This window comes from Lytechinus pictus, chromosome 8, assembly GCF_037042905.1.
Source record: "Lytechinus pictus isolate F3 Inbred chromosome 8, Lp3.0, whole genome shotgun sequence".
Lineage (NCBI taxonomy): Eukaryota > Metazoa > Echinodermata > Echinoidea > Temnopleuroida > Toxopneustidae > Lytechinus > Lytechinus pictus.
This window is the reverse complement of record NC_087252.1, coordinates 13,105,406-13,130,854: the sequence shown is the minus strand read 5'-3', so window position 1 is coordinate 13,130,854 and position 25,449 is coordinate 13,105,406. Positions and strand designations below refer to the sequence as shown.

Here is a 25,449-nt window from a genome sequence, read left to right as displayed (position 1 = left end):
AACAACCAAATATATCACATTATTTCCAATGGCATAACACAGGTCGGTCTGGAGTTAGTTTCATTAGTATGACTGAGGCTTCAGCAAGAAGTTCTTAATGCAAACATATAAATAATCTATCCAAAAATATATACAAATACAAATGGAGAATTATGAAATTGGTAATTTGGACAACGTAAAATGCAAGTATATTAAGGTGGAAAACTACAAAGAATTCAGATTTACTGGCCACATTTTGATTTGGATGGGCATTATGCACCCTAACTCATAAATCTTTGCAGTTAGTATTCATTTTAACTTGTTTTATATCCACAATTAATTTTTTGAAAATAAATAGAAAATCAATTCTTGTTTCCGATTCGAGGATCAAACAGAGATTAATCTAGACATTTTGAAAGCTGTTTACTTCTATGTGTTAATTGTGCAAGAGGAAAGAGCAAAGCACCATGGAATGACCGACTTGATCCATTGTTTATACTTGAAGATGGCGTGATTTTATAGGGAAGCCAATCTTGTCCCCTCAAACAATATAAGTTCATGATGATGTTTAAATTGCTTTAATAGGGATGTTGGACTGATTTCTCAAGCGCAACTCAAAACAGAATATCATTACTATTCTTAACTTTCATTTGAAATTTGTTTTCCACAGTTACCAACTTTTTCTGCTGCAGCATGTCATGTCTACAGATGACTTATCAATCAAACAAAAATTACACAAGCACAAAGAATTATAACACAAATCTAATCTCAGCACCATGTCCCGATCCAGGGGGAGGTCTTGGCCCCAAAGTCAACATATAAAATGCGTGTTTGTGAAAAAAATTCTAGATGTGACGTATATTCATAAATTCATCGCTTTCTTGACAATTTAGTGTGCTCTCCTTTGTTTACAAAGGACATTTTGCAAATTTTCTGTAGAAAAAATTATGACACAGATGGATTTCCAGAGTTATACATGATTGGATCAATCATAAATCTTCGTAAGATGGGGCCCTGAACAGAACCCTGTCTTACAAAGAGTTACGATTGATCCGATCAACCTCGACTGTATGGAAAGCCATCTCTGTCATAATTTTTATCACAGAAAATTTGCACAATGTCCTGTGTAAACATAGAGGATCACACTAAATTTTCAAGAAAACTATGAATGTACGAATATACATCATATCTAGAAAACATGTGGAACTAACATGCTTGTTAGAAGATAATGTTGCTTGCTTTCCATAGTTGTGGTTGGATTGGATCAATCGTAACTCTCTGCAAGATAAGGCCCTGATGCGACTTTTCTCCCCTGAACCTTAATTTTCCATGACTTTCCAAAATGGAGAAAAAAAATCCCTGATGTTTTCCTTCTAAAACAAATAGTTCAGTTTTCAACATTCCAGATATTCTCTTAAAAGGGCCATGTGTAATAAAACTAAGCATGGGGCAATTCCATAAAAATATGTATGTCCGACCCCATGTGTGTTAGACCTTCATGAAATTTTCTGTCTCTGACTTCTGGTTCTTTTGACAGTCTGTAATGCCCTCAAATGATCATGACTTGGTCAGTTTATGAAGTGAAGTAAAACTTGAGAAAAATGGGGGTCGGATCATGTACAAAAAGGTTCATTATTTTACAGAATTACCCAGTGATTGATGGTATTGCTGATTTTATGATTTACGCTAACAATCATACAAATCAAATGTACAATCAAATGTCAGGGAATAATTTTCCTGGTATCGCAATGCAATTTGCTCCACATTTTTGAAAGACTGCTATGCATAAAGTCTTTTGTATAGCATATTTTGACATAGGACTGTACATAACTTAGTTGAGAGCTTTTCTCTTTTGACCAAAAATGCTACACAAATTTGTAAAGTAAAATTATTTCCTGAATGTACAATCACTTACAGCCCTTTAAGAAACCAGACACTTGCAAGCTGAAAACATACTATGTATAACACATATTCATATTCAAACAATACAAACAATCTCATGGTCCTCGTACAAAGTCCACTGGGAAAATGTGTTGCAATAGAGAGCTCTACAATAATTGAGAGTGACCCGCACCCGATGTCCTCTGTAATCTCTTGTCTCCATCAGTACAATCTTGGAGCTCTTGTTCTGGATAAACCCAAAGATACTACAAGGGGAAGATCGGACACTTCTACAATTTTTTGAAACGCTCCCAAACGCCCAAAAAATGGTCCTGGGGAAGGGCGCCCAACAGCGTTGAGTAAGTAAACCATGGCACATCGGCAAGCAGCTGTGTATAAAACATATGGGGGAAATGAGAGAGGGGATTTGGGAGAGGGCTCAAGGGTGGCGCATGGGAATAACTCCACCTTTTATTACCCAGAAATATATTCATCTTTAATTTAAGAAAACAAAATTAAATGAAAAAAATTTAAAATGTAAAAATCGTCTATTCCTTCAACCCTTCACCATTTCTCTCATATGTTTTGTACACAACCACCTCGCAATACGCAAAGGTAAAAAAAGGTCGTTACTTACTCAACGCTGTGGGGCGCTCTTCCCGAGCGTTTCATTACGCGGTCTATGTACTGTCCGATCTTCCCCTTGTAGTAACTTTGATAAACCATAACGGATTATTTTACAATGGTCGATAACTATATTCTGTCCTGAGAATAAATCTTCTTGATTTCAGGATAGGACGTACTTGCGTTGATATATACATAAGGTGTCACATGACCAAATCTGTATTGTAAGGTTGTTTTCAGTACAAAACTGAGTAAAACTGGAGGACCAAAGAAATTTAATGTGTAGATGGTTTAAACATCAATTTCATCATCGTAGAGGCATCCGTCATGCAAAATGAAAGCACCTTATTGATCACAAGATTTGATACCTACTACACAAATCTGTGGGATATTTCAAAGTGACTATTAAAGACCACTCATTGCCCAATATGGACATGCTTAATCATGGGCTTAAACATCAAAGGCAAAATTGTTTTTATCTAATGAGAAACATGACTTTGGAACTTGAGATTGAGGGTCCCAAGGAGTGAGATACAAGCAACATGGTCAATTTGAAAAACTATCTTCACAGACATGTAGAACTTTTGGCCCAGCTAGCTTTTCATAAAGCAAATAGTCGGTGATCTTTACCGACTTATTTCTTATGAACCAATCAGATGCAACGATTTCAGTAGCTTCACAAAGTTGTCGGTGAAAACTAATACTTGCTATATGAAATGCTCACAAAATTTCCATGACTATCAGTGACTTCATGTGGCATTTTGTTTTTGTCTTCAAGTGTTTTTGGACTGGGTTGTGGTATCCGAGAGACAGAGAATATCATCATTTCAAACTGGAATGCTACAACGCATGATTCACTCCTGCAAATTCTTTCATCTTATGTGATTTTCTATACCTGTAGGAATCTAGAATAGAGGACAGTTCTCTCTAAGTACTAATCTAAAGCAAGTACTTTGCTCCACTAGAGCTCTTTGGTGTTGTTCCACTTGTCACTGCATTGGTATTTGTTCCTGACAGCGCTGCTAGTTGGTTAGCAGTTTGCAACAAGGTAGGAGTGACTGTCGTCGTTGTGACTGTGTTGCCGGTTCCTGCTTTCTGTGAGACGGCAGCAGCTAATATCGCCCTTTGGGCAGCTGCATTCAGCGACATCTGCGGCTGGCCGGATGTGGACGGAGTAACGGCTGTCAGAGCGATTGGCGTGACTGTCGTTGCGGGTGTCGCTGCAACTTGACCGTTGGTTGCAGACACCAGATTGACTGCGATAGTTCTTCCTGATGACTGTATAGCCACGGTTTTGGCCTGCACAGGGGTGATGCTCGGTCCGTTTGAGGCAGGTGTGCCAACAGTGTTAATGATTTTGGTGGAAATGGGTGTGGACGGTGTAACTGGTGTAGCAGGAGTGGACTGTTGAATCTGGTTGACCCCTGGTGACAGGTTCAAGGATGCTATCGACGTGTGGTGCGCCATCAAGTTCTGGAGGTTCAGACTCGACACGGGTGGGTTGATGCGCTTCTCTTTCTGTCGCCGGTTACAAAACCAAACCCTGACTACTTCCTTCTCCATACCTAGCTGCTCCCCAAGGATGGCGATCTCTTCCGACGTCGGCTTTGGCTGCTGGAGGAAGCTCTTTTCCAGCGACACCCTGATGTTGGTTTCGATGCTTGTACGCTTTTTCCTGCGACGGTTGATGCCTTCGGGACTACTGTGAGGACCTAGGAGGGCAGGGTTGGCTACGGTTGTATCGGCATCGTCCAACCATTTCTGCAGTAGAGGTTTGAGCTTACACATGTTCTTGAAGCTTAGGTTGAGGGCTTCAAAGCGGGAAATGGTCGTCTGACTGAAGTCGTTGCCATACAGCTTGCCCATGGCCAGGCCAACATCACCCTGCATAGGGTATTCAAGAGAAAAAATAAGAAGGTAATCAATACAGTACTACAAAGCAATTTGTTTAAAAAGCTGTAAAATTCGCTCCATGATCACTGAATTCATAACAAACAAGAATGCTTCTAGCAAGCCCCCCCCCCCCCCCTTCAAGTCTGGAAGAACCACTTTTTGAAGCAGGAAATGCTTTATTATCAAGAACGGATGTCTTAAAATAACTCTTCAATAGTATATTTTTAAGAGAAAAAGATAGCATTCTGCACTACCCATCCACCCCATGACCTATTGTACAATATATTTTTTTTACATTGTGCAAGGGTAATGGAGCGATACTTTATGATTTATTCATATGATTTTTTATTTCATGTCTATAGAGGTGTTGCAATCAATTGTAAAAAGGAAGCATTCCATCAATTACTAAGCTTATCTTTCAGTCACAATACAACCAGGGGGGTGTTTCACAAAGATTTAAGTATGACTTAAATCGCACTTAAATGCCGACGCGTATCTGAAATGCAACGCGCAATCTAATTGATCAATATACAATAGTGCGCGTCCTCTTTACATGATCTCACCAATGCGGTCATGGCTTTTATACCGCGCACAACTAGGCATTTAAGTGCGACTCTAAGTCATAATTAAATCTTTGTGAAACACCCCCCAGGACTATGCAACACTTGCCTGTGTGAAGCCCAGTTTGATTCGCCTCTGTTTGAAGGTCCGTGCAAACTGTTCCAGCTCCTCCAGATCCGTCTGCTCTTCTATGTGGCTGTGAGGAATACTTGGGACGGGTGGAGTAGTCACGGAGGCCAGTCCACTTCCTTGCTTCTGGGCTTGCTGGATTTGAAGCTGCTGACCTGCAGTCACACTCTGGGCCTGCACAGAAACATGAGATAGTTATTACTATTACCTAGTCATGGGATGAGATAGTCATTACTATAAATGCCCAGTTAAAAGAACACCTGGGATGAAAGGAGTAGTCCGGGAGGCCCTTGCTTCTTGGCTTGCTGATTTGAAGCTGCTGCCCCGTAGTCACACTCTGGGACTATTAAAGAAACATGAGATAATACTATTACCTGGTCACTGGATGAGATAGTCATTAATAATGCCCAGATAAAAGAATGCTACTACAAGTACCATGCCTGATTTAGAATTATGTGTGTGACATTCAGAACGATGAGGCGAGTGACAGAATTTAAATCCTCTAAACTGATTTTCGACTTCTTTATACAGAGACAGCTTGAAAAATAAAAGCATACTACTGGTAGTAGAATATACTGAACTTGGTATTATCAATGACTAGTCAAAGAATAAATAGCATAAGACTGACTTTAAGATTTATTGTGCCTTGTCTAAACAAAACTTTATGTGTGAAATGTTTACCCCCCCCCACTCCCCTCTCCCTACCACACAAACACAGCACTAGCATCGATGGTGACTTACATTTGTTGTTGCAGTGGCTGTTGCAGCAGTAACAGACTGGATTCCCGCCGCAGTCAGTGCCTGCTGCTGTAACTGTTGTGCGTTGATGGCCTGTGCTTGAATTATAGACTGCTGTCAAAATCAAGTAAAAAGGGGGAAAAGGGGCAATCAGTCGTTTGGCTTTCGGTTTAAAAAAATCTCCTATACCCATGGTAAAAACATGTCTGAAGCAGTAAACATTATAAAATAGATTTCAACACACACCACACAAAAGTTCTAAAATGAGCAGAACATCAGCGCAAGGGAATATTTCAATGTTTTAATCATTCAAAATACTACAAAAAACACATGTTTTCAATATTGTAATAACTAAACTACATGTACATCAATTTCATATTGGCCAAGTATAAGTTGTTTTGTTTCAAATTTCAATACTCTTTCCCCTTCCTTTTCTTCTTCCATACAAATGACGGTATTACAAAATATTGCTTTTATTTCATAATGAATTATTTAAAAAAAAATCATGCTACAAAATATGAGTACAATACAAAAATGCCATCATTAACTGCACAGGGACAGCTCACAAAGTTATTGAAAAGGGTGGTGTTTTATGAAAAGTTTTGTCAGGGATTTTCGTTGACTAATTTGCCAAACAGCCAATCAGATGCAAGGACTCCAGTAGGTGTCAGTGAAAATCACTTACTACTTGTTTTGTGAAATGCTCCCTATATGGAATATATAAAAACGAATGGATAGATGACATGCTGTATCGCTACTTGCAGGGGATAACACAATGGGGCAATTCCATAAAATATGTACGTTCTACCCCTATACGTGGGACCTTCATGAAATTTTCGACATTCCAGATATTCTCTTAAAAGGGCCACGTGTAACAAAACTTAGCATGGGGCAATTCCATAAAATATGTATGAGACCTTCATGAAATTTTCTGTCTCTGATTTCTTGTTCCTTTGACAGTCTGTAATGTTCTCAAAGGACCGTGACTTGGTCAGTTTATGAAGTGAAGTAAAACTTGAGAAAAATGGCAGTCGGACGTACAAAAAGGTTGATTATTTTATGGAAATGCCCAATGGTTAGTGGTAATATAAGCAGCATACTGTATAAATATATGAACTTGTGTGAAGCCTGCCAGACAGCTAAATTAAGCAACAACAAATGCTATGATTCAATCACAAATGTTACAATTCAATCACAAAACTGCTCTTGACCAATCAAATTGCAGTATTTCAGTAATTTATAAACATAAACTACGAACTTGATATTGATAGACAAGTTTTATGAAACAGGACACCGATTCCTGTAATGGACTACAGGGAGCACACAAAAAAGTAATAAAAAACAAAACAACAAAAAAATCAAACTTAAGAAAAAAGATGTATTAAAAGGAATATTTGTGAGAGTTACTACATAGAAACTACCTGGGGTATCATGCCGGCATGCGTCTGCTGCAACAACCCTTGTTGCTGGGCCAGATTCTGTTGTTGCTGCTGCTGCTGCTGCTGTTGTTGCAGCAAGAGTTGCTGGGCTTGTTGCATGTTTGTGGACACCTAGAAGGGTTCGGCCAGAAGTCAAAGTGGTGGTCCCGATGACGAGAGGGTACGCGGAGGAGTGGCGGGAAAGGGGGGAGGGATAAAGCCATGCGATTAGCACAATGCAATGATAGGGTATGGATGAAAGACTAGCAATACTATTTCTACTACTAACAGTCTTATAACACAATAACCTAGATACAAAATGGCACTCAACTTGGATATTAAACTGACAAATAATGGAACTCATATTCAATTCCAGCACCCCCCCAAAAAATAATAATGACAGTTTATCAAGGAGATGGCAAATATTGGTCACTGTTGATTTCTGATAATAATCACACTGTCAGGTTAGTTTGCCAATTTACATTTTAGTCATTATTTTCATGATTTATATTTGTTTTGTTGATAACATGAAATCCCAATTGAGTTCCAAACATAATTCCTATTATCTGAAATGAGCATCAACGTGTACTTTGATGTGGAAAAAACAAATCTTAACCATTACTATAGTCGAAAAACACTATTAACAAATTATTCAATGTACTTTAAATCATTCCTGGGGAAATATTGCTGATGCATGTATTTGTGATTATAACCAAATATGCCATTAGCTATTTAAACCCTTTCAAGATTCACTACATGTACATGTATTGGCACTGTGGCATGCTTTTGACAGACATTTTTCTTTATACTTTTTATGCTCTGTACTCAGTACTTCAGGGAATAGTTTTCCTGGTATCGCATCGCAATTTGCTCCACATTTTTGAAACTCTGCTATATATAAAGTCTTTTGTATAGCATATTTTTACATAGGACTATACAGTAGGCCTACTTAGTTGAGAGCTTTTCTCTTATAACCAAAAATGCTATTCAAATTTGATTTAAAGCAAAATTATTACCTGCACTTGTTCATTCCAAATTTCAAAATATGATAATTAATTGCATTACTTTTGTTTTTCTACTGCTACTACACAGTTCCAAATCAAACAGATAATCATGGATTAGGCCTACTTATAAATAAAAAATGAGATCTTAATCTAGGTTTAGGAAATCAATCATGCATGTAAATATATATATATATACGGTGTGGTCATGCATATCAAACTATATCTTCAGACAGATAGCTAAACTCTAGAAAGCCCTGGGCCTCATTCCATATTGACGTACAATTGTGGTAACTTTGCCATTATGGTCACTACCAGGCATACCTTGATTTTGATTGGCTGCTGAGCCCTGTTACCATGGTAGCTACCATGATGGCAAAGTTGCAATCATTTTAAGTTTTTAATAGAATGGGTCCCTGTACTTAAACCTGGCACTGACCCTATTCACTTCAAACAGGTAAATAATTATGACACAAAAAGTACAACGATGCCCTAACATGGAGGGCTCCCCAGAATGTTTTATGGGGAAGTTGCATTTTAAGAAATGGCTCCAACATGTTATTTGATCACTTCTGTTTACATGAAAAAAACTTGAGGTCTCTAATGAAGGTAGGATGTCAAGCTTGCCACCTTTCGACATGGACTTATAAAAAGAGATTGTGAAACTAATCTAAATATACACTATACAGCCAAAACATATCAATTAGCTTCGGGGATATCGTACTATTCAGAAATTTTAGAGAGCTCCAACGACATGGTACCCCCTCCCCTATCCCAGAAGGCAACAAATGAGATGCAAATTTATTACTCACTCTCTCAATCACTCACTCACCAACCCACCCACTCACTCACTCACTCACTCACTCACTCACCAACCCACACATCCACTCACTCACCCACCCAACCACCAACTCACTCACTCACTAACTGACTGACTCACTCACTCACCCACCCACCCACTCACCCATCCACCCACTAACTCACCCTGCCACCCACCCAACCACCCACTCACTCACTAACTGACTGACTCACTCACTAACTCACTCACTCATTCACCCACCCACCCACCCACTTACTCATTCACTCACTCACTCACTTAATCACCCAACCACCCACCAACTCACTCACTCCCTCACTCACTCACTCATTCACTCACTTAATCACCCAACCATCCATCCACTCACCCATCCACTCACCCACCCACTCACTCACTCACTCACTCACTCACTAACTCACTCACTCACTCACCCATTCACTCATCCCCTCATATTTTTGAAAGCCCTTACCTGAGGAGCTTGCAAGAAGACATATTGTTGCAGGTTGGGATTCTGCTGCTGGAGCTGCTGCAACTGTTGCAGGTCTTGAGCAGAGATCTGTTGAAGCTGACCCGGCAGCTGTGGCGCAATCTGTATACAATCAACAAGAAAAGAGAGAATGGCAAACCACATTACAAGATAATTCAATTTCCAGTCTAAAATACATTCATCCATTAAAACATGTCCATAATTCCCTGTTGGCTCAAACTTCTTTACAGGAATTATCTAAGCATTTATGACTATAAAACGTAACCAAATAAACATTTCGTGATAAATGTTTGTTAAGCACTGCACTAAGTCCCTGATATTCGATGTATATTATGTGCCCTGGAATAATCATTCATCATTAATTAATTTGAAAATATACCGGTAGATCTTGCTTGGTAAAATCAGCTACTCAGATAAGGAGAAATTATGCACATCAACGTTAGTCGATGAACAGGGCCATGTAACAGAAAGCTCAGTAATTGATTGCTGGGCAGATTTTTTTTCTTTTACAACTGATCACATGAAATAATCAATCATATAATTCCCGCGATCAATCACTTAGTTTCATTGTACACGCCCAAAATGATTAACCACTGATATTTTACTAGAGAAACCAACAATAGACACTGATTACATGATAATTATCATTCAATGACGAAGAATAAGTTATTTGTCCACAAAATGGTCTATCACTAATAAGGAATTCTCACACTATCACACATCCAATAAACACAATTATGAAGTGTTATACATGTACATGTATTACAGTCTTTAGTATGGTAAACCATGTACGAGAAGTTATGGATCAAAATTTTGGGACATCGTTAATACAGATTTTGAATATTTTTTTACACAATAAACTGATAGTATTTTGGGACATCGTTAATACAGATTTTTTAAACACATTTGTATCTTTAGTTTTACTTAATACAGACACCTTGAGAAAATTTCATGAAAATTTTTGTAGGGCTGTGAATTCAAGATCTTAGGGTCAAAGGTTCTAAGTACTTCAAACCACAGAGCTACTGTATAGTCAGTCCCCAGAGAAGGCTCAAAGTAAGAGGTTCCCTGGTACATGTAGCTCATTAACTGATATACACATTATTGCATGGTAGTCAGGACAAACTGACAAACCAAAACAAACTCTAATACTGAAGCTAATTACCACCCCTACCATATCACAATAGCCTTATATGAGGAACATCCCAATTTATTGTCATAATATGCCATTACCATGGAAACACAGTCACAAATGAATAAGAAAAATGTGTCTTGTACAGTACATTCTCAATCCATGACAAACGTGTGTGATATGTCTCGTGGACAACAGATGGAAAAACTCCATGAGATCTTACTGCTTTATTGCCACAATATGATGTTACCATGGCAACACATTACCCAAGACATTAAAAATATATGACTTGCATATGACTTACAAGTCCACTGAACTGTCTTGGGATTAATATCCACATGATGGCCAGGTTATTGACTAAAAGCTACATGTAGACAGAGGCTGCAGCTATTGTCTTTGTTATCAATTCAAGTCTGAATGAATACGTGAAATGTAAGCGATACGTCTGATGCAGCAAGATTTCAAACAGTCGCTTCAGAAGTCAATGCCTATATCCCTAGTCTTCTTTTTAAACTACTTAAAGGCCAGTGGCACTTCTTTGTCCAAAAAAAAACCCCTACATCAAATCAAGGTCGATAAAAAGAAAGCAACAACTATAAAAAGGAAGATGAAAGGGCATAGGCAATGGGTGTTCAAACCCAATTTGTAGTCTCGCCTCATCGACTTGTCACCTATGTTTAGCGTAATGACAAAGACATAGCTGCCACCTTCGCCTAAATGAGAGGCTACCCATGTTAGGAATAAAGCACACAAAAAAACCAATATTCAAACCTCTCTGCAAATGTTAGTGTTAGTTACATTGATATGATGAGAAGCAAGGTTATGGTCACAGGAATGGAGATGAGACACAAAGAAATTACAGGTACAGAGATTGGATGCAGAGATTAAAGAGTATGGATTAACATTCCACATAGCTTTCAAGAACACTTTACAAGTCTATTACAGAAAGAGTTGCTTTCAGACACACCTAAAGATCTTCAAGCTAAATCCAAATCCATACTCAATTGTTCAAATCCATACTCAATTATTCAAAGGCAGATGGTTGGATATAAGAAAGTACCGAGCACCATCCCAAGACAGCATAAATGCTCTTGAGCAAAGTACATGTATGTATTTTATCTATTGATGGTATTTTGACAAGCATTATGACAATGCTTTCGGCATTATTGCTATTGATAAATGCATGTCAAAATAATAAAAGAAATTTGCCCTCCAGTTTTGAGACAAGGATTAGCATGCACTAGTTTACACAAAATGGCACACGTAATAGGAGGAATGCACAGACTTTAATAGAAAAACCTTGATATACACATAACACATGTTTACATTCCATCACCTGATAAGTACATGTAAATGGTAGGTTAGGGGCACTATGGTCATAATGTTAGTAGCCACAAATGGTGCTGGACGGTGTGCAGACGTACTAATAACTATGTGTTATGCCTACAATGCAGGGTGTCGATTACAAGTAAAGCAAATCCACCACATATGAACAAAGTCAACACCAAACAATTGAGCAGAGAGTTAATGTAAAAGGGGGAAGAAGTCGAGTGAAATCCACAGGGACCTTTTGTTGTTGCAAGCCTTGCTGCTGTTGCTGCACCTGCTGAGGAAGTACCTGTTGTTGTTGCTGCATCTGTTGCTGGTTTCGTTGCTGGAACTGCTGGTTTTGCTGCTGCTGCTGAAGCTGTTGTTGTTGCTGCGGTTGTTGCTGGTTTGCCCATACCTTGGTGAGATCGGGGAAAGGCTGCGGGGTAGAATGAGAGGGGAGGTGTACAAGCGAAGCAGGGGGGGGGCCACCATGCTGGGAGTTGGGGGAGCATTCATTCATGATGCAGCTTGGTAGCATAGACAGATAAAAGGCAATAAAGGCATACATGATGAATAAGTGGCTACCTTTTCCCATGCAATGCATTACAATTACCACGAAATAAAATGCTGGAATATTGAGAGCTAAATGTAAATACTCTCGACTCTCACTTAGGCAAATTTATTGTAAATTACTGTCCTAGTCTACTCTTAACCAAAAAGAGCTACATATAGCTTGCTCTTTAGTGAGAAGACAAAACTAGCAACCCTTGATATGTTCTGGATATATTGCTTAACATGTACTGCATGAAAATTTTCCTTGGACATACGGTACACAAGTTACACCTTCAAGCCCACCCAAGGGTTTTTTAATTATTTGAGGGAGGTCAAAAATTTAGTTATTCCTTGATACAACAGCAGAACATACATGTAGATATAAGAAATTATTATATTTGTCCATTTGAACAAAATGTAAAAAATAAAAGATTACCAACTAAAAAATTTACATTTGTCAATTTATATTTTTGCTCGCAATTTGAAAACACCATGAATACAAAATAACATGAATCATCCCACTAAATAAATAAGCAAACCCGATTTCCTTAGGCAAACACCACCATGACACACACATACAAAAATACAGTTATAAAATTCTAATCTATGTTTTGTTAACATCTGAATATATATACCGGTAATACATATATCATAACCCTTTATCTAGTATGTAAAATATAATATGGAATAATGAGTATATTCACGTAAATGAGTAAACACAAAAGATTTGCATTACAAATACATGTTCGTTTGTATAAATATTGCATGACATAAAGTAATATGTTGCCAGTTGAGCGAAGGTATAAACCACACCCTTATTAGAAGTAGTTAATTTGCACCATGACTTTAATGTTAAAGTAAGGGCATCTGTAATGAGAAAAGTCCAAGCTGGAACTTTAAGCAGGAATCCTGCTAGGAAATCTTGAGACTAACTTTCCTCCATTCTCCATTGAATTTCTGAGCTGAAATAGGATGAGCAAGGAAAGCCTAGCAGAATTCCAGCAGAAAGAATGTACTCAAGACTTTTTTTTAAGGTCAAGTCCACCCCAGGAAAATGCTGACTTGAATAAACAGAGAAAAATCAAACTAGCATAGTGCTGAAAATTTTAAAGTTTCACTTATTTTTCACAAAACAGTGATATGCACAACTAGGTGAGTCAGTCGATGATGTCCTTCACTCACTATTTCTTTTATTTTTATTGTTTGATATATACAATAGTTCATTTTTTATAGATTTGACAATAAGGACCAGCTTGACTGAACCATATAGTTAGTATTAAACAAAGCTAATTCCACATGTTCAGGGAGGAATTAATTGTTGTATCACTTGAAAATGAGGAGAAAATTAGAATATTTCATATTTCATATAATAAAAGAAGTAGTGAATGGATGACGTCATGGTCTCCTCATTTGCATACCAGCCAGGATGTGCATACAACTGCTTTGTGAAATTAAGCGAAACTTTAAAATGTCACAAATTTCTTATTTTACATCCGATTTTGATGAAATTGTCAGTGTTATGCTTGTTGGCCTTTTCTCTTTTTGTTAGGATAGACTTGTCCTTTAAAGATGTTTAAAGCACAGATGCAAGCTGCAGTCTATAACGAGTTGAATTTGAAATCAAATTCTCTTAATAGTAACATCATTCTCATAACATAATCTGCATGATTCTACCTCATACAGAGCACAGATATCAGACAACTACACTGATAACATTTTGTACTGTGAAGTGCAGTACTGTATATCACTTGGTGCGAAGGCCCTGCAGTACGCAAGGCAATGTATGTATTGAAGCCTCTTTCACACAAGAGCTTGAAAAAGTTTGTATTGTTATAAGAACACAGTTCAGTATACCGATAGGTGAAAATAAGTTCTGTGTAAATGCTTCTTACAATTATCACTCAACCCCCCTCATCAGCTGACCATCAGGGAGCTTATTCACAGCAGCTCAGTACAGTATAGCATGTAAAAAGATGCTTTACGAACAGCCATTTACAATTATAAATGTCTCTTTCTCACAAGAGCAAGAACCTGACAAACCAGTATCGCAATACTCACACTAATAACCTGGACTTGCTGCTGTTGCAGGAGCTGAAGCTGCTGCGGTGTCAATGCCGTCGTGATGGTCTGGATAGGCGTTGCCAGCTGGGCGGCTGCTGCGGCCACGGCCTGGGAGGTTCCGGTAGTCGTCTGGGAGGTCTGGGCCTGGCTGGTGGAGGCCGCAGCGGCTGCTTGGAGCTGCTGGGCTGCACTCTGCATGGTGGCCATCTTGAGCTGGTTCTAAGACATCAAGAAGGCAAGAATTACTTGGTCAAAAGAGAGAGAGAGAGAGAGAGGTCAATGCGATCACACAGAGGTTGTCATACATGTAACTGCCATCAATGATGATGCTGCCTGTGCTGTTGTTGAGTTGTAATAATGGTCAAACTCATGGTACTTTAAAAAAATTTGATTTTAGTTACTGCTTTTAATAACAAAGGGGGGTAATCACATGAAAAATCAAAAGGCCAAGTGACTGCATACACCCCATGAATATCAATGTACCCATGTGCCCTTGAGGCAAGAATAGAAGCTCTTGATGTTTGGATAGAAAACGGAATTTAAAAAATGTAGCGTCCCTGTGAAAATGGTCTGCAAGTCTGCAGCACGGCTACTGTTCACCCGTATTGAACATGGTTCAAACTTGAGTTAATGTTACTCCATCCATTACAGCTCCTTGATGTTACTTACTGCAGGAGACTTGAGCATCTGAGCAGCCGACGTAGCAAGTGCTACCTGTTGAGCTCCTTGAAGGTTAGCCAGTGCGATAGGGGTGGCACCTGCCTGTGCAAAGGGTAGTGTCTGCAGGAGAACTTGGCCAGCACCAGGCTGTCAACGAAAAGAAATTGAAGATATTTATGTTAATTAGTGGGTAGTATGACCTTTGACCTTGTGACCGCACAACGTACTCAGATCACTGCCACTCTAATATGAATACATGAGCCAAGTGTAAAGTTAATCCCTAATACAGAGCTGCCAAGTTGTATTTTGCATTTTCAGTATCAGTATTTTTACCGTGTGAGATAAATATTTTGTATTTTTCCCCCCAAAAGTGTATTTCATATTAAAATGCTTGGCGCACTCGCCCATCACGGCGCTCAAGCTGCATGCAAGCTAAAATGTGCACTGCTCTTGCAGATGAAAAAAAAAAAAACATTGAAACTTGTGTATATCTCACCCTGGTTTTAAAAAATGATTGAAAAAAAAGAACAAGTTACCTGAAATTACATTGATCTAATAACCATATTTGTGTTACGATTGATCCAATCAATTGTAACTCTTTGGAAATCCATCAGTGTCATATTTTTTTCTACAGGGAATTTGCACAATCTCCTAAAAAACAAAGAGAATCACACTGAATCTTCAAGAGAATGTTAAATGTATGAATGTACATCATATCTAGAAAATATTGTGAACAAATTTGCATTTTTAAATGTTGACATTGCTGGCTGTCCATAGATGTGATTGATCGGATCGATCATAGATGGGGCCCAGGGGCCCATTGCAGAAAGAGTTGCAATCAATCGCAACTCTAAAAATCATGCGCAACTTGATTATCAACCAATCAACAGCACGCATTTGGGACTTGCGATTGATTTTTTTACTTGCGTTTAAACGCAACTCTTTGTGCAACAGACCCCTGATCTCACAACTTTCATTGCTTCTGATTGGCGGAGAAGCAATGTTGCTATGGTAACTGTCAGGTAAAATTGATGTTTTTCAGACAAGTCCTTTCATGAAATGCTCCCCAGATTATTGCACCTTGGATATACATTCAATAAAAAAGATTAATCAATTACTCAAAAGATTCTGCAGTTATTGACAGGACCTTTTGCTTTATATAGGGTATAATAGGGTTCCCACAGAAATTTGAAAACAGTATTCCGTGACTTTTCCATGACTAAATTGCTGCTGTCCATGACTTCCCATGACGTCCCAGGAGTTATGAAGAATTTGGGATGTCACAAAACTGGGGAAAATGAAAATCATGAACACCAATTATAATAGCAGAGTATGATCGCAGAGTATGAGAGTTGCGAGACAAGGCAAACTGGAAAGCTGCCATAGCCTAGAGGTAAAGGCATTTCCATGACTTTTCACAAATTTTTTACAAATACCCTGACTTCCATGACCGCAAATTTTTCCGGGATTTTCCATAACTGTGGGAACCCTGTATAAGAATTTGCATCGATGATCAACAGTATCCACTACTCACATTGACCAGAAACTGTTGGGGCTGCTGAAGGTGGCCTGCGATGGCTTGGAGCTGGGCAGCCTGGGGCTGGAAGGCTGCCAGGCCCTGGGCGGCTAACCCCTGTGCTGCTAGACCCTGCGCAGTCATCACTGTAGTCGGGTGGACCAATGTAGGCTGTGCTGATGAACCAGAAGCCACCACCTGAACAAAATCAATATTATCCATAAGGTTTTAAAAGTTGATTATTTATTCTAAAGCCCTACCCTCTTTTCAACTTTGAGCTTTTAAAGACAAGACAATATCTGGGGCTATTCTTCATTTTAGGGGGCAACTTTAGGGTGCACAAAGTTAATTTTGACAAAACAAGAATTTATTGTAACTATGTAAGATTAATCACAATTATCTCTGCTATAATACGTTATCATCTTCTTTATCTTGAATTCTGTTCTATATTGTATGTGGTGCCTCGGCAGTAAAGCGCCAGGACCTGGGGCCCCTTGCATAAAAGTTATTACGGTAACTTTGCCTTCCAGTGGTAACTACCATGGTAACAATGCTTAGCAGCCAATCAAAATCAAGGATTTCAGGGAAGTTACCATTGGATGGAAAAGTTTAGCTTTTCTGCAACAGGGCACTGGACTACTTTGGTGAGTTTACACCCCCTGTTAATTGTGTAAAATTACAAGAGTGCGCTGACCATGCAAATGTGATATTTAATGTGTACTAGTTACGATCCTTTATTAAACACTGAAATAAACTGACACAAGTCTAATTTGCACACAAAAAAGTTTAGAACATGCTCAAAACTGTAGTTGCGGTCGAGTTACAGGTTATTGCCTGCAACTCACTCGCAAGGCTTGCACGGAACAATGTGACAGGGCCTTAACCCTTATTAAACTGGGGGGGGGGGTCATTTTGTCACTACGCCGTCGCACAAATTTTTTTTTACTGCGCCGCTCACTGACTTTTTACTTTCAAGTCTTACGCATCTTTTGAGACCAAATTTGCGACGCCCGGGTACGCGGTCTCAAAATTACGCAACGTTTTGTAAGTGCATGTCAGACCAGAAATTGCTCAAAAACGTGATTCCGTGTAAAAAGTCAATGCAAATTGTGTTTTTCAACCAAAATTCATAAATGTATGATTATTTTTAGTTTTGTTGGTTTAAATAGATTTATTTTATGCTATTTATGATCGCAAAAGGGTCCTCGACAAAGTTCATCGGGAAAAACAATAAAAAACAAAGGTTTGAAAAAACAAAGAAATACATAATTAAAAAAACGATAAAATACATCAGAAATTAATCATATTTTTGCTATTTTTGTAGATATTTGTTAGAAATGTATTAATTTGATACTCCCACCAAAAATTAGCATTCTACTAGCTATATAAATTGAGTTAAAGGCAAATACAACCAAAAAACAAATTTATGGCAAATTTCATACGCTTATTTGCATAATTAATTAATAAAAAATATTAAAAACAAAAAATTTGAAAATTTTACTATAGACTCTTGTAGTTTAAATCTGGCTCTATGCGCTTGCAAATTTTCGCGGCGATTGCACAATCAGCGGCCGAGATCTGAGGGGGGGGGGTCAAATTGACCCCCCCCCCCAGTATATACTGGTCCGAAATAGCCCAGATAAGATAGGGTTAAAAAATAAATATGTTTTACAGAGCTCTGAACACCAGGCAAAAAGAAAACGAAATTCTATTGGGGGTGTGGCTACTTTTCATATCAAACCTTTTGCAAGCCTCTAAATCTGCAACATTTGAGCGAATGAGCATTTTCGATGGCTCTTTAAAGCATTTCAGGGACGAAATCACCCTGAGCCCCCATGCAATTTTTTCCGATGGAGTTGATGCACTTACTTGCACCATTTGTGCTGGGGTAATGCTGACTGGTATGGCCGAGGTGGTAGTTCCTGCTGCCGAGGCAGTAGAGGACGTCTGTGGGCGTGTCTGGTGAGCTGCATCTCCGCCTCCCGCCTGGATCATCACAACTTCATTTTTACCTGAAGTTCAAACAGGGATGCGTGTAACAGGTTTCATTTTCTTGGAAAATGGTTAAACCGTTTAAGTCCCGATTGAGCAATATGAATACTCATATTTTTAAAGTGGGGTTTACTATATAACGTCGAGTGAGTTTAAAAAGAAAATACAAAAATTACAGAAAAATATGAAGAATTTATGTGACAGTTTTTATTAAAGGTCAAGTCCACCCCAGAAAAGTGTTGATTTGAATTAATAAAGAAAAATCAAACTAGCATAATGCTGAAAATTTCATCAAAATCGGATGTAAAATAAGAAAGTTATGACATTTTAAGGTTTCGCTTATTTTTCACAAAACAGTGATATTCACAACTAGGCGAAATGCAAATGAGACTTCAATGATGTCCCTCACTCACTATTTCTTTTGTTCTTTATTGTCTGAATTATATATTTCATTTCTGAAAGATTTGACAATAAGGACCATATTGACTGAACCAAATAGTATCAAAAATGCTAATTCCACATGTTCAGGGAGGAATTAATCATTGTTTCACTTGACAATGAGAAAATTAGAATATTTCATATGATAAAATACAAAAGAAATAGTAAGTGGATGACATCATCAGTCTCCTCAGTTGCATAGCAACTAGGATGTGCATATAACTGTTTTGTGAAATTTTAAAGCGAAAACTTTAAAATATCACAACTTTCTTATCTTACATCCGGTTTTGATGAAATTTTCAGTGTTATGCTTGTGGGATTTTTCTCTTTTAATTCAAATCAATTTTTTGTTGGGGTGGACTTGTCCTTTAAGGACTGCCATTTGTACCAAAGGTGTCAGATTAAATATTTCCTTAAAGTACACAGAGAGAATGGGATATTCACACCGAATGCAAACAAGTTTCATATCCAAGAGGACTTACTTTTCTTTGCAGGTGAGTTTTCAGCTGTTTCGGTACTCATGATGAGGGCGCCTGAAATGTAAACAGAGGTATAGAAATTTTATTTGTTTCAAATGGAAAATGAATGAATAAATTAACGAAAATGGCGTAATTTATTGGAAACGGATTCTTTAAAAGGTTGTATTCCTCAATTCATAGCTGCAAGGGTTTTTCTTTATTACTTGTACAAACAAAGATGATAATGAAGAGTTATGAAGAACAGAGATGAAGATCAATGATGACATTGATGATGGTGATGTCGTTGACGGTGATGATGATTATGATGATGATGATAAAGATGATGATGATGATGTTGATGATAATGATGGTGATGATGAAGTTGATGATGATAATGAAGATAAAGATGAGGAAAAACCTACAAAAGAGAGGGGTAATAAATGAGAATAAGAAAAGAAAAGGGAAAAGAGGGCTAAAAGATACCCCAAAAGGATGTATGGATGAATACATGTAGATGAGATCGAAAGAGGAAACAGACTTACATGTAAGAGAAAAATAACAGCAAAGAAAGAAAGGGGAGAATAAGGAGAAAATTAAAATGGATGCAGAAAAATCAAAGAGGATGAGAAATGAAAACTTCATTCTCTTATTTTATAACATTTATAAACAAAAACAAGAAATCGGGTGTATGTAGAATGAAAATAAAATGAGGCAAATAATCAAATAAAGCAAGCTGAAAAAAAAAGAAGAGAATATTACAGAAAATAGGAAGAAACACTGCATGATGTAATTGATTACAATATAAAATTACATGTACACATATAACACATTAAAATTAGCATTTGAATAACACTGGATATTGTATAAAATGAAAATGCCCGTAAAAATTCACACTAATGCACTAATCTCAGCCTGATGAATACCTGTTTAATGTATGCTCTCACCAATGCACACAACAGTAATAAGTACAGGCCTCTGTCGGTCGTCCAAAAAAAAAAAAAACTTTTTTCAAACAATCCACTTCTTCCTTACGACTGTACTCTCCGCCCAAAATGACTTTCATCTAGGAAGCCACTTGTTTTATAAAGTGCTCTGCCAGGGCGATTTCTCCATCCAATAAATATTTATGACTAGTTTCCAATGCACATGTTATGCATTTTTAAAAGGTCTTTCAAAGCTCCATTTGCAATTTCTTCTCCGAGAGAAGGGCCGATAAAAACATGCACTGTATAATTTTCACCATTATATGCATTAAGTGTGGGGGGATGGTAATTGAAATGCATTAGCTCGAGGAGAAATTACCATTTGTATTGAATTTTTGCATTTGGTTTTTATCTAGTGATACTATTATTAGTCGTTTTGAAAGAAGTTTGAATAACAATCAAGCCTAATGCCACACAATAAAAATACGGCAAAACATTTTATCATGATATTGCCATGAACAGCTTCATTGTCCAGAAAACTCATATATTTAAAGGCTTTTCGAAGGTGTGTTTGCAATTTTCTTTGTATAAGAGGACAGATAAAACTTGCCCTGACAGCATAAAAGTCACGCTAAAAAGTTATTGTTTTTCTCGCTCTCAGTATCTGAACATGTATTTAAATAGTTTTGTACTGTATGTACAGTATGTTATTTGGGAGTGTTTATTTTAGTTCCCAGCAACAGCATTTTTAAAGAGATTTCTTTAAAATAAATACCAGTTGCAGTAACGATCTCAAAATGAGTTCAAACATAATCCAATGAAATTACCACCAAAGTGTTTGTATGTAGGCCTATAAATAAAAAATATTTGCCAAATAGCTCTGGAAAAAATGCATAATTGCTGAACAAATGGGCAAACAAGCACGAAATTCCATCAAATGTTGGGTATTTTTAGAAACAATATTAATACGCTGTCCCATGTATGCTTTTCTGTGTTTAAGTGATCATCAGAATTATTGATTTTGAGATCTCATGATTTTACAAATTAAAGTTTACATTGATGTACCAGATCTAGATGTATGATATTTTGACAATTGACCTTGATTTAAAAGACTTTCTCACAAAATAATTGTTTGCCACAACTCCTGTCTTTTACCTTTTAAACAGGACACACTTTTTCATTACTCTTGTTTAATACTGAATTAAATCTCCGAAATACATGTCCTTTATGTCCATTTCATTTACCGCAAAATTAAGATCGCTTCTCGGAACTACATGAAGTAAGACTCCCCCGAATAGCGTCTAATTGTGTGCTTTTGGTGTCCTTTTGCGATTGCATATATATAACCTTTGCCTTTCTTACTCCAGTATTACTAATTTAGTTTTTAGGTTCTCCTAACCCTGTTGGTGGCATTCAAAAGCCAAAATTTTACTGCTTTTTATGTCCACTTTTGAAAAGTTGCATATTCTATGGTGGCGCAGTCAATCGCTTCCCCAGTCCTCTCCCCGCATTCAGGGCATACAGGTCTAGGGATTTCGCCTTGTATTGAAGTGAATTTGTTTTGAATACCAGTCTTTCTGAATTAATTATTGAATCTTTTCTGTGTCTTACAGCTATTGCAGTCACAGTGTATGAGGTGCCACTCACTTTTTTTATATTCGGTTTGAAACTTAAACTTTTTTCTTTACAGCTTCTCTTTCAGGATGCAGTGTTATGTTCCTTTCCTTGTCCTTTAATAGCTATTTTGCTTTATTACTTAGCATTCTTTTTGCCTTCTTCTTGCTTTATTGTTTTACAATTTAAAGCACTTTAAAATGACCTTGGCTATTTGTCTTTACATTTCTAGGTTTTTTAGGATGTTTGACTGGTTAAATGATTATTGATTAATTTTGCCTTTCTAGTTTATTTTCCTCACGTAATTGTTCAATAATTTGAAGCTCCTCAAATTACCTTGCATAATTTGTCTGTTTTAATTACATGTAGGCCCTCTAATTGGCCTTGCTTAGCTAATTAATTAATTAATATACATGTAATTTGCATGTCAATATTTGACTAAGGGCTTAATGGCAAATTGTCAACAAAACAGAGAGGGGAAATCTTTTCGTAACAGGATACCAGACAGTAACAAAAAAACAAAAAATGTGTGCTCTCCCAGGTAAGATATGTACAGTAGTATGAAGAAAAACTCCCTTGTTGGATAAGTTCTGGAGTTTTTATATCAAATATATAGATACAGTACATGCAGGGCTCTGTTGCTTGCCTACTTCCCCAAAGGGGAGCCTCAACAGTTTTCCCTCTTCATGAATAAAGATAACCATGCCCACGAGCCCCAGGAACCGGCACCATGAATAATTCAAAGGCGCTGGCGGTTCGTGCTATGAATATACATCCATTCTGATTGCACAGCACTCTTCACACTCCCACTTATTTATATTGTACATTATAGCTCCCTTCACACTACCAAATTCAATCCACAAACACAGTAAGTTTTATACAACATGTATATTATGGCCTGTTCGCACTACCAAATGTAATCCATGTTTAGTATAGAAAAGCTTAGTTCACACGCCAACTTATGAATGCAGAGCTCAATTCACACTCGCTAAATAAAATCCTTAATTCAATTCACTCACATGCACAAGATATCAATACATGTATTTATCTCACTTATTGAATTACTGGCTAATTATAAAGAACATCTCTGGTAAAGCATGTGTGCACGGTGAAATAAAGAATCCTTTTATTCTCCTTCATATCGAGAAGTTTTATAGTCCTACATCAACATATATATGAAAACAAAGCTTGTTTCTAAAAAAAAAGGATTTTCATAATTTTTAAACCCTTTTATTTGAAAAAAAATATTTTCAAATGATATATTTTTAAAATATCCAATGAAGATTGTATTTAAAAAATGTACAAGCAAACAAGGTACTATTAAAAAAAGTATCCCTGAAATCTTTGTTCAGTAATAACTTTTTAAAAAAATCCAAATAGTGTAAATGACACCTTGTTTTACATTTGAAAGAGTTTGGATGACAGTGGGAATGGGACAAGAAAGAGATAGAGAATTGATTGCTGAGCATCATACTGCTTGGTTGCACAGAACGAAAGAAAAAAATAATAAAATGGAAATTTTTCTCAACACGGGGAATACTGCAAAATTAGACACTTGGAGGAAAACGGTATGGAAGAAATACCGGTAACTACGTACAACATTGACGATTTTCAGATCCAAAATTGGAAAACTTTTGAAAGTCATCCAAGTGCTTGTTTATATGGTTTACCTTCAATACCACACAACAAATATAACACATCTACTTTAAATTGGCAGAAAAAAAAAACAGTGAAAAACATAACTTTTTTTTCTAAAGACCAAACTCAATCAAAAATAACTTATTCAAAATCAAAATCTCTAAAAACATTACCCGGTAATCAAGGTTTAATGTTAACTTAAAGCCTGTCTAATACTTTGGTATTAAAAGGGTCCGAATGTACTTGAGTATCATTTCAAATTCTAAACATTAATAATAATAATATAGGATATTTATATTGCGCACATATCCACCGTATTAGGTGCTCAAGGCGCTCCTATATTACCCGGCTAAGCTAGGCGATCATAGCGCACACAGCTTTTTAAGGAATTACTTCCTACCGGTACCCATTTACCTCACCTGGGTTGAGTGCAGCACACTGTTGATCAGTTTCTTGCTGAAGGAAATTACGCCATGGCTGGGATTCGAACCCACAACCCAAAAGTCCGAAGACTAATCCACTGGGCCACAACGCTCCACAACGGACTAAAGTACATGTAGTAGTCGCTAGTGGCCCGGGGCAACCAAAAATGAGAGTTGGGCCACCAAAATTCTGTAAAAAGCCCACACCTGGTGGTTCAGTTGGGCTACCAAAGTTTTGATAAATTGTTATCTATTGTTTTCAGGCCACTTAATTTGCTCTGCGGGCCACCAAGTATATGAAATTGATGATTTTGTGAAACTATTGGGCCACCAAGAATAGCTACTGTGTGGAACCTTGCAATAATTCAAATTACGCATTTTTTTTTTCTAAAGCCCTCTCTTCTTTGACGTTATAGCCATTTTAGCAATTACCTTAAAGTGGATTTTTTCCAGAAAGCTATTAACAGATGTCTTGACATTATCACTCAGCCCATTTCACACTTGGGGTACAGCTCTGTATATGTTACATGTAATTTACAAACACACAAAAATAGGCAGATTGTGATCGTTCACCGATCAAAATCAGTTTTTGATGTAAAATAACAAATTTATCCTATAAACACATTTTTTTAATATATCCTTCACGTAATGACTGTTTGAGGGCTTGCACATTCATATCACAATTTAGTGCAAAATTGGAAATGTGACATGAGCCAAAAATTTATCAAAACCATAGGCCTACGCATTACAATACCAAAGGCCTTCTGCTAACTTTAAAAAAAAAAGTAACAATTTGCCTTTAAATGTGCGGTCACGCATTGACTTGACGGATCAATAATCAATATTTTAACCCGGAAGTTGGTCGAAAAGTAAAAAAAAACTGAAGAAGTTATTGCTCAAGCAAGGGGTTTCCAAAGCCGAAGTGTTAAAAAATGTCATGTTTAAAGTAAACACTTTCCAGCTTGTCATCCTGAGCAATTGTGGGGAAAAATTATTTGATTTAAATAAATCCAGTGGTTGATTTGATTAAAATGCTTTTTTCAAAGTATTTCCAATGATGAGCAACATTAAAATCGCATAAATTGTCATAATTTAACAGTTCATTAATTAATTAGCTGCTGTAAAGCCTATCAATTGGTCCATGCACGTGACAAAAAGGGGTGTTCATGTGTGTGTGTGTGTGCGTAAGAGAGAGTGGGACAAG

At 37.3% G+C, this 25,449-nt stretch overlaps 1 protein-coding gene across 4 annotated transcripts; it reads right to left on the bottom strand.

Moving 5' to 3' along the window:
- Positions 1-2,339: 2,339 nt before the first annotated feature.
- LOC129266315 (POU domain, class 2, transcription factor 1-like) lies at positions 2,340-19,723 on the bottom strand. Of its 4 annotated transcripts, none has more exons than XM_054904157.2 (11): positions 19,673-19,723; positions 18,630-18,772; positions 16,779-16,958; positions 15,254-15,391; positions 14,582-14,803; positions 12,228-12,407; positions 9,511-9,630; positions 7,227-7,355; positions 5,809-5,919; positions 5,047-5,241; positions 2,340-4,368 (listed from the first exon to the last, which is right to left on the bottom strand). In XM_054904157.2, the coding sequence occupies exons 1-11, from the start codon at positions 19,710-19,712 to the stop codon at positions 3,424-3,426; spliced, it is 2,403 nt and encodes an 800-aa protein (XP_054760132.2). In that variant the 5' UTR covers positions 19,713-19,723; the 3' UTR covers positions 2,340-3,423. The 4 variants fall into 4 exon arrangements, with proteins under 4 accessions (XP_054760132.2, XP_054760134.2, XP_063959656.1 ...); XM_064103586.1 differs by having other exon boundaries at positions 3,260-4,368; positions 12,279-12,407; XM_054904158.2 differs by having other exon boundaries at positions 3,270-4,368; positions 5,809-5,916.
- Positions 19,724-25,449: the final 5,726 nt, after the last annotated feature.

Bases quoted from the DNA above. Each gene is read 5' to 3' on its own strand.
- LOC129266315 (XM_054904157.2), bottom strand. From the start codon at position 19,712: ATGAGTACCGAAACAGCTGAAAACTCACCTGCAAAGAAAA. The intron at 18,773-19,672 runs GTAAGTCCTCTT...TTTGAACTTCAG, and splicing joins AAACTCACCTGCAAAGAAAA to GTAAAAATGAAGTTGTGATG. The intron at 7,356-9,510 runs GTAAGGGCTTTC...GAACCCTTCTAG, and splicing joins TCTTCTTGCAAGCTCCTCAG to GTGTCCACAAACATGCAACA.